The sequence below is a fragment of the Drosophila sechellia genome, chromosome X, assembly GCF_004382195.2.
Source record: "Drosophila sechellia strain sech25 chromosome X, ASM438219v1, whole genome shotgun sequence".
In the NCBI taxonomy this organism is placed as follows: Eukaryota; Metazoa; Arthropoda; class Insecta; order Diptera; family Drosophilidae; genus Drosophila; species Drosophila sechellia.
The window spans coordinates 19644658-19654214 of record NC_045954.1 but is presented as its reverse complement, the minus strand read 5'-3'; the positions used below and the strand labels follow the sequence as shown (position 1 = coordinate 19654214).

Sequence of the window (9557 nt, the reverse complement as noted above, 5' to 3'; positions counted from 1 at the left end):
AACAAAAAACACTCACTGCCATTAACAAACCACCGATGGACCAATGGAGGTGTGGTTTTCAGGTTGCCCAGGAGGCGATCATACTCCACTCACACTCAAACCAACTAAACTCAACTCCACGTATTCAAAAATTCAAAGTTTGCTTCCCAACTCCTGACGTTCGTGGAGTCCAGTGAGTGGTTGCGATATCCGATTTTGGTGTTCCTCAACCGTCAAGTGTTCCTGGGTGACCTGAGAGGGATGCCTTGCCTGGGCGGCGTCAGGGAGAGCAGTAACGAAGACATTCGGCACAGGGAGCCGGTGATGCTCAACATCTACGATCTGTCCACCAGCAACGACTACACTTTTCCGCTGGGCGTGGGTGTCTTCCACTCCGGCGTCCAGATGTACGGACGGGAGTACGCATTTTTGGCGATCAACCTCTCGATTCATCCGCGTAATGGGCAGGAGGAGCTGGGCGAGCACTTCCGGTTCCGGAAGAGCATTCTGCTGGGCTACACCAACTTCACCTGCGCCGAAGTGAAGCGCGTCATCTAACTGCTGGGCCTCGAGTTCCGCGGCACCAGCTACCACTTGACCAGCAAAAACTGCAACCACTTCTCCAACTGCCTGGCGCGCCTCGTCTGCGGCCGCAAAATTCCGCGTTGGGTCAATCGCCTGGCCTACCTCATTACCTGTGTCCCGTTCCTCGAGCGCTTTGTGGTCGCCAGGCCAACACATTACCCTCAGTCCAGTCGATTTCAGCTCTAGTCATATATATCGCCTTAATAATACAACATACATAATCAGCGGCAGCTTTCTGTTAATGGGAAAGGAAAATGGAAAGCATCTGGGTTCTCATCAAAGGATTTCATTTAGCCCACCATAGTGGCCCCAATCCTAGGAGTTAAACCACCCAATGGAAAACATGGAAAACAAGAGCAATGTTAATTATATTTATAGTATATTTATTGTTAACAACTCGTTGGACAGCGACTCAGGCAAGTCGAATCCGAATCCGAGATGTGCGAACTTCTTATTCAGACCTCTTTTACTAAGAACAGGGAAATCGAGTTTCATAGGCCAGTAGATACTTAGGATACTAGGGTTTAGGTTTAGCTTTCGGTTTCGGTTTAGTACGATTCAGTTTCGTCTGCCACAACATGCGTCCTCCTATTTCATTATAGACTGTTTTCCTAAGTGGATACCGCTGCTTGTTTGTTTGTATACAATGGTGGCCAGGTGGTGGCCACACCATTAGCCATGCCATGCTGCTAGCCTAACAGAAACTACTCGCCGAAGTGCCGAAGTGGTGAGGCCGGATGGGTGATATTCCAGATTGTATTAGGCAGGGTAGCTGTGATGGCAGCAGGGCTACCCCAGTTACTTGTTATATGCTAGGTAATGTCAAGAAAAAAAAAATGATGAGTTTGGTTATTAATTTACACGCGTACAACTCTCATTATCATAGTTTTACATACATAAACTGCGCCAATTTTGACGACTTCTCCCCCTTTGGGGCGCACTAATCCTTAGCTTTGTGTGGTCTACGTGGCCCCGATCCGCCGTAGGACAGTATCTACCCGTCAAACCCATTAAAAATATCTCTGACCTATACATTGTTGTGAAAGATACATGGTTCCTGCGTCAGCGGTGCTCGGCGGAGCTGCTTCTCCGTGCAACGGAGTCGAAGATTACGTACGTGAGTTGCAGAGCTTATGTATGTACGATCCCCGGGGTTTCGGAGGTGTGTTATGTGTAATCGAGCTGTCTCAATGTTACCCCAAATACAAACGAACTAATCTCTACAAGCCTAGATAAAGCCGTGATGCTTTCTTTACGATAAATGCGTCCCAAGTTTAAAGACAATTAAGAGAATAAAAAAAATAACTAATCCGATGATCAACCGCATGGCCGGCTGCACAGTTCTTGGACGTCGTCCCCCAACATCAATCTATGTTATGTATCGGTATATATCTACGCGTGCATATATATCGCCAGTGAACACGTCGCTCCTCAGTTGGCCAGGAACTCTGCGACGCTGCTTCCGCCTGCGCTGCTGAGCGCGATTTTCTTGGCCGGCGGCTGCTCGGCGACGGGCTGTGGAGGAGGAGAAGAGACGGCTATTAGAAATGGACCAGCTCTACAGCAGCAGTACGATGAACCCACCAATGCAGAGCTATCCCGCTTGCTGGCGCTGTTGGCAGTCTGGCCACCGCCCGTTGCAGCTCCTGTGGCGGCGGTCCCGCTCGCGGGATTGGACTTCTGAGTGGACAACTCCTCGCTGCTGGTCTGCGACTTGGGTGCGGGCGCACTAGTTGTGCTGGACAGTGCGGACAAGCCGGTGGCTGCGGCAAGTCCAGTGGTGACAACGTCGCTGCTCGAGTTCGTGGCCGTGTCAGACTCATCTATAATGGTGATTGTAGCACTGGTGCTGGGCTTGCTGGCGGAGGTGGCGGCAGCGCTGACGCCAGTGGCTGTGCTGGATGCCACAGTGGCCACGGTATCTACTGCCTCGGCCGCGCCAAGCTTGGGCACAGCCGCTGCCAGTTCCGGCTTTTTTGGGTCCTCCTTCTTGGGCGACGATTCCTGCACGGCCTCAACTCCGTTGTTGCTGTTTTCGGTGGACTGCTTCCTGTCTGCTGTCGCGCTCGTGGCGGATGTAGAATCAGCTGCGCTGGGCGCAGATGCGGTTGCTGCGCCAGCCGCGGCTGCGTCGACAGCAGGCTCGGTCTGCTCCTCTGCGCCCGACTCCTCGGACTTGCCAGCCTCGTACTCCTTAACGATCTGGTCGAGATTGTAGCGGCGCCGATTGTTTAAGTAAAAGGTGCGCACGTGCGCCTCCGTTTTGGTGGCCACCAACTTGGCAATCATCTGCAAGCATAAAACGCAAATTAGTCGCCATGCGGGACAATTCGGGAGAACGATAGAAGTTTCACTTACAGGAAAGTTTTTTCCGTACTCGCGGATCGCGAGCAGAGCCACTTGGATCTCGTCCGGCAGCCAACGGGCAGAGATGCGTGGCTGGGCAGATTCGGTGTTGGCTGCCGCCGGCTTGGAAAGCACATCATCCACATTGATCGTTTCGCACTCCTTGTCTAGCTGCTCCATTACTTGCCTATTCTTCTGTATCTGAAATGGGTCAGGGTGCAGGGGAGCATTCAGTTGAAAGTTGTCAGTGGGTCTATTTGGATTGTGAGTGGTTGTGTGAGTGGTGTTCGATGATATGGTGCAGTGTGTGTGGGATGTGGTTAGGTGGTGCCTCTGCTCGCAAGGAATGCAGCGCAATACTTTACTGTGCAATATAAATTGAAAAGCTCCTCCATTATTCGATAATTGCTTATGAATGTAGCTTTGACTGACTTCTTATGATCAAGCGCATACGAAATTGATCACTAAATAAACCTAAAAAATACTAGATAAGGGCACTGCACGAACTTACAATCATGTTTTCAACCAGTGTTTTCTGCATTTTAACAACACTGTTTGATTATAATTACATACATCATGGGTGCAACCAGAGACTAACATAATCATATAAATAATATAATATACAATTATAGTGGTCTTTGGCACAAAGACCAAGCAAGCTCCCAGCTCTGATCCATAATCTGGATATTGGGTTATATGTTCTAATGATTTCTTTGTGAGTCTTAGATATAAAACGATTTGATCTAGGAAAACATAATTCAAATAACCGAAAGGGCTTAAACGACACTCGGGATTTCAATTTAGGTTTGAGGGAGTTTTGCATCATGGCATTGATTACTGAGATCCCTGAAAGACTATTCTACTACATCCTGACTCCATATCTAACAAGTCGCAGCAAGTCCCAATGTCACTCCTACTACGCCTAAACCACTTTTTCATAAATGGTATGATGGGATTCCGCCCCATCGCGCTGCTTACTTCGGCCATGAGGGCTGTAAGCTTCCGCTCGCGTTCCGCCAAATAGAGACTGGGATTCCTGCAGCTGGCGAGGGCCGTGAGGTCGTCGTGGTTGATGTACATGTCCTTGGGCGGTTTGCGCTTGGACCGATCGGCAGTGGCGGCGCAATTGTGTGTGGACCTTCGGGGAGCATTGCCCTCCGGCCCGGAAATGGGTCGCCGGTTGCCCGTGCGCCTGCCGATCGCCGGTGTTTGGGTGGTTTTTTTGGTGTGTTTGGTTGGGTGAGTGTGGATGGTCGCGGGCAAAACGACAAAGTTCAAATGAATGCAGCGTTTGGTTTGAATTTGTTCGGGATCGTTGTCGAAAGTGAGGTTGGTACAGGGGTTGAGTTGGGAAGAGAGATAGAAAACTTGGCATTAGCTTGGTGTCTTGGTTAACATCCGGCGCTGGCGTCATATATCTACCTCCAGTGGGTGTGACAGCTCTTGCACATGCGCCCCAGCGGCGAGTCGTGCAGCACATGGCAGACCACGTTGCAAATCTTGCAAAATCCTCCCACCACCATGCGTCGCATCAGGCCGGGATCGCCGCCCATCTCGCCGTTGTTGTTGTTGCCGCCATTGGAGCCGATGTCTCTATCGGCGGTTAGGCCGAGTGCCAGCATCTCCTCGATCTGGGCGTTTCCGGCGAAGAGGGACAACTGCTCGGCGTCCGTGTCGTTGTTGCTCGTGTTGCTGGTGTGGCTCCCGCCGACGACCTGGATGTTCTCCTCCCCGTTGTTGTTGGTGTTGCCACCGCCGCCGCCGCCGCTGCTGCTGCTGTGGTTGCTGTTGATTGTGTTGGCAATGGTGTTTGCGGGGGAAGTGGTGTTGGAGTTGGTGGTGTTGTTGGTTGAAGTCGTGGTGGCGTCGATGGTATTTGTGGTGCTAGCGGTGCCATGCCCCTTCTGCCCAGCCAGGATTTCATCCGCAAGTGCATTCCAAATGGCGGTTGCAGTTGCAGCAACAATCGTTTCGAATGCGAGTCACGTTTTGCGAATGGACACCGAGCAACACAGGGTATTATACGATTCGATTCGATTGGGGTTTTGCATTTGATTTGGGTTCGACATTGGTTATTGGCAGTTCGTTTCGTTAGGTTTCGGTTCGTTCGGTTTCGGACATTTTCAGATGGGGTTATTGTTTATAATATGGTGTGTTTTGATTGTTGGATTTGGTTTGTTCGTACCGTGAATGCAAAGAGAAGAGAAAAAAAATGTATGTGGTTGTTGCTTTAGTTCAGTTGGAAACACACTTAAACAAGTACAAGATTGCATTTGGGTTGTTTGTTGCTGTTCTCCGGGTCAATTCCTAATCTCACCAACTGCACTTCAATCGATGCTTTGCCACGCTCTCTCATCCCAACATCCCCACTGCCCAATATTCCTCCTAACCCATCCCAGTCATGATTATTCCCTAGAACACCCATCCCGCCGCTGCCAAGTATATCTGAATGGGAAACAGTTGTCACAGTATGGAACCAGATCCAAAGGTTCCTCTACAGGATGCCTGTGTATCGAGGGCATCAAGCACTAATGTCGTGGGTTCGCTTTCTAGCAAGTGTCTTATGTTTAGGTGAAGTGGGTGGGTCCTTAAAAGTATATTACGCATTTGGTTCGATTTAGCCAGACATATTCGCTAGCGAAGGACGCCGGAGATCAGTGGACATGGCTGATTAGTTTGAGCAGGGAAAGAGGGATCAAGTTTCAAAGAGGTGCAGTGATAAAGGTGGAAACTTAAGGCATACATGTGTACATAGCGATAGATAGATATACATAGATTGTTGTGGGGCAATGTGTGGGTTCATGTCGTTGGATGAGGATGAGCGATTGGGAAACAAAAAATTTAAATGGAAACGGAAACAGAAACGGAAACGGAAAAGCGAAACGAAACGAATCTCTATGAATAAGAAACACATATAAGTTGTTGGTTTTTGGGTTGTTGTTTAATCTCTTCGCAAACAAGATATGCATTTCTTAGGCTTAGCATTAGGTGTGGTGATCCATTATGATTATCGTCTGTGGCAGGATGAGTTTGGGTATAGAAACGAGTGTTTGCCTTTCTCCTTTCTTTCCACTCACGGTATACAACTATGTATGTATGGATGAATGTACAAACTTTTTGGGCTTTGCTTTGTTTAAATTAATCAATCTCGTTATATAAATAACTATTTTAAGTTTAATAATTTACGATTCTATTTATAATAATTAAAAAAAAATATTTTAAGTTGTATATACTATTTATATAGGTGTACGTGTTGTGTGTGAGCAAAGAACAATCTGGTTGTTTATATGCCCTAGTCGAGTGCCAGTCAACCTGATTTGGCGATTCAACGCGATGCAAAGAACATCTGCAGGCAACCAAACCAACCAAATCAGGCCAACCTTCGCGGAATACATATTAATTCGCAAGTGTGTGCGGCGCAATCTCTGCGGTGTGCGAACAAAATCGTATCATTACTGCGTTTAATTCTTATGGATGCTGGTCAATTATTGTTTTTGGTATTCGTTTGTGTGTGGGTAGTGATTGAAAATGTTATGAGATGTGTGCAGGCACGGCGATTATCTGAAAAATAACGAACCAGACTTTCAAAACGACATACATCGCTGGCTGAAAATGGTGAGGGATCCCTGGGGGAACAGGTACAGTCCACACTACCAACCATTGGCAAGTCGGGGATTAGCCCGATATTCTGTCAATCCCGCCTCTCTTTTAGCCTTGTGGTTCAACAAGCAGACGGCTACTGATCACAGCTTCTTAGTGCAAAACAAGGCTGATTGAAAGGATTTGAGAACCATTGTTGCGGCTCCTCAGTTTCCCCGCGCCTGGATACACTCAAAAGTTTGCACTTAAGGGGTCACATGGGTTACCCAACAAGTTATGTCATTTAAGTACAATAAAATGCCTAATCAGTACTTGCGTAGATACGGAAACTAAATAGAAATGTAATCAGATTTTACACATATTCAAGTTATGCTGATTGTTTTGTATTAATTTAAATCTAATTGTTCGGTTTCCATAGATATCAGCGAAAATGTGTCCAGTGAAAGAGTGGTCTTGAAAATATCCTTTAATGGCGACCGATTTCGGCTTGTGCCACCCATGTAACCCCTTGGCGGAGTAAAGAATACATTTTAATACACATTTGCATAGCCTAATCACAATCCTTTGTCGTGGACAATCTTACACAATTACTTTGGGGCACAATGATAACCAATTCCAGTAGCCTTAGCCTAGATTTACATACGTTATACTAGCCCTAATAGAAGTAGTCTATATTCTCTTTGTGATGCGATACTTTGCGGTAAAAGCTGCCTACTTTGGCGATTCCTGGAGACGCCAGGGGACGTGGATCTACGGGGAGAGGCGAAGGAGCCGTCTCTTTTTGGATGTGGTTTGTGTTTTCAAAGTTTAATACAATTCGAAGCGATTGTGTGTGGATGAGCGAAGTGTATGTATGTGTGTGCGTGTTTGTGGGGGGATTGTGGAAGGGATCTCTTGGCTTTTCGCTTAGCTAGTTCTAACAGATAATTACCTTGTCATCGTTATCAGACTCCTCGTTGCTGCCCACCTCGCTGCCGTTCTCGGAGCCATCCTTTACCACCGCCTTGATGGCCTTCTCTTGGCGATCCATGGCGCTGCTGCGGTGACGCGTCTTCTTCCACGAGTAGTAGTACTTGACTAAACTGGCGATGGATTTGTCTGGCAGCTGTGGTCGGAGTTGCAATTGTATTTAGGCGGTTCAAAACAATATGCGCGGCACACTCACCATCTGGCGGATGCGGTGGAAGCTCTTCCCGTGGAACTGGAAGGCCTGTTCGAACAGCACCTTGTCCTCGATGGTCCACTCGTCCGGGAAGGGCGTGAAGTTGGCCAGGTCCATTACGGCACGCTCCAGATCGTGTTTGTGCCAGAACAGCATGCCCAATGCCTGTTCGCCGTTGTAGCCGTACTTTTCCTTGGCCACCGAGATGTACTCCTCCACTGCAAGGTGACAATACGTGTCTAGTATTCTTTTCGCTGGCACAACCCAGAGATCAAAGGGGAAGTAAGGCAGTAATACGTACATTTCAGGTCGGGGATCTCCTTGGTGGGCGACCAGACGAGGAGGGCGCGTTCGTTCATTTGTTCCGGGCGGCGCTCCGCCTCCGCAATGAGCGGCGGACAAACCGCCTGGTAGTCGCGCCCAACGCGGATTTTCTCTGTGAAATAGACATTTGTTTAAAGACCACATCGTGCGGACAAAGCCTCCAGCTACTCACCTTCGTACTCAGACTGCTTGGCCTTGCTCTTGCCATTCCGTTTGGTGGCTGGAAAAGGGAGAAGGTACAGATAAGTGGGCTGAAGTGGCAGGAAGATAACTCAGAGGCGTTTCACTTACAGTTGTCGTCGTCGGAGCTCTCCGGCGTGCCTGCACCTGGAACAGCTGTGGTCTTCTCGTTCGCATTGGCGTTCCCAGAGTTGCCGCTGTTGTTGCCGCTGCCCACGAGGCTGGCGCTGTTGGTGACGCCGCCCGTGGTGTGCGTATTGGGACTGGGGCCGCGCGAACGACGCCCGTTGCGCACCACATCCGTGGTGTTGCGCTCCGCCAACACCATCTTGTCCCGGATGAGCTGGGCGCGCTTGTTATGCTTCTCCAGGATGGTAGCTTTGGTCAAACACGAGCACTAGCGAACACGAGCACTGCGGAGCTGCAATAACAGTGGGGACATGTGTTAACGAATGATTCGGACACAGATACTCTGCTCTCCGGATGAAAAATCCAGCAAATAGAAACTCTGCACCGCGTTCGTCGAGAGTGTGCGCTTGGCGAGAGGTTTCCCGCAACGAGCGCAGAAGTGCGCTGTCAAACGGATACATTCATAAGTGTGCGTGCGTCCGTGTGAGCGTATGCGCGTGTGTTGCGTGTGCGAGCGACGCGTGCATAGGTGTATGGGTGAGAGCCAAGCCAGCTGAGTTTGGAAACGGCAATGCATTTTGGATTTGGATGCAGGAATCCGAATCTGGCTGGGCGGAATGACAAGGAGGGACTCGAAGGACGCCTACCTGGTACTCTGGTGCCCCACAAGCACACAACCGAAGACGCTGCCACACGGATCTCACTGCACGCACCGTTTTCGCCCGCTTACGCAGTTCGGCCTGCCGGACGCGGAGCTGGGGCTACTGAATATGGGTACTCTTGGCCAGAAACTTCAGTTACGGAACGCTGCGAACGGCTGGCCAGCGGAGTTGTTGCGCGCAGGTAACTGAAATCCAAACTGAAACGCGGAAAAAAAAACTCACTCGCGTACCGATTCTCTCTGGTCGTCCGTGGGCACAGCGCACTTTGTCGCCGACGACCGCAGTTCAGCTTTGTCTGTCGGTTGATTTTTTGCCCTCGCCTGGGTCCTCGGCAGGCGGCCCCTTGGATTATCCTATCCCCGTTTTCGTTGGAGATCGAGAAACGGCTTCGCTTGCCCCTTTTTAATGCACACTCTCAACACTGTTTCTAGAATATACGGCAGAAAACTGAGCGAATGCTCAAATTAATTTAAACTGTGGCTGTAGCAGCCACGGTTGCAAAGGATACACAAACTATCGATTATGCCGCTTCGATATTTCGCTTGTGCCCTGCACAGGGATGCCACACGGCAGGCTGTACTGAATTTCGG

General features: G+C 49.4%; 2 protein-coding genes across 8 annotated transcripts; one reads left to right on the top strand and one right to left on the bottom strand.

The window, feature by feature from the left end:
- Nucleotides 1-104: 104 nt before the first annotated feature.
- On the top strand, nt 105-788 carry LOC6615002 (deubiquitinase DESI2). The gene is given in 1 exon segment (XM_002039383.2): nt 105-788. A coding segment is annotated over 1 exon segment (510 nt). The 5' UTR covers nt 105-240; the 3' UTR covers nt 751-788.
- A 142-nt stretch (nt 789-930) lies between these two features.
- Nucleotides 931-9482, bottom strand: LOC6615001 (REST corepressor). Of its 7 annotated transcripts, XR_004362428.1 has the most exons (12): nt 8953-9482; nt 8288-8597; nt 8169-8216; nt 7974-8108; nt 7676-7890; nt 7442-7615; nt 4333-4814; nt 3889-4102; nt 2923-3111; nt 2149-2853; nt 1461-2079; nt 931-1376 (listed from the first exon to the last, which is right to left on the bottom strand). XR_004362428.1 is itself a non-coding variant. In XM_032724946.1 (11 exons), exons 2-11 carry the CDS (start codon nt 8502-8504, stop codon nt 1996-1998), a joined length of 2463 nt encoding a protein of 820 aa, XP_032580837.1. In that variant the 5' UTR covers nt 8505-8597; nt 8953-9482; the 3' UTR covers nt 931-1995. The 7 variants fall into 7 exon arrangements, 6 of the variants coding, with proteins under 6 accessions (XP_032580837.1, XP_032580839.1, XP_032580838.1 ...); XM_032724946.1 differs by having other exon boundaries at nt 931-2079; XM_032724948.1 differs by having other exon boundaries at nt 931-2079; nt 9190-9482.
- Nucleotides 9483-9557: the final 75 nt, after the last annotated feature.

Coding starts and splice junctions, on each gene's coding strand:
- LOC6615001 (XM_032724946.1), bottom strand. CDS start 8,504: ATGGTGTTGGCGGAGCGCAACACCACGGATGTGGTGCGCAACGGGCGT. Junction 7,616..7,675: donor TCCACCGCATCCGCCAGATG/GTGAGTGTGCCG, acceptor CTCCGACCACAG/CTGCCAGACAAATCCATCGC. Junction 3,112..3,888: donor TTACAGCCCTCATGGCCGAA/GTAAGCAGCGCG, acceptor GACCCATTTCAG/ATACAGAAGAATAGGCAAGT.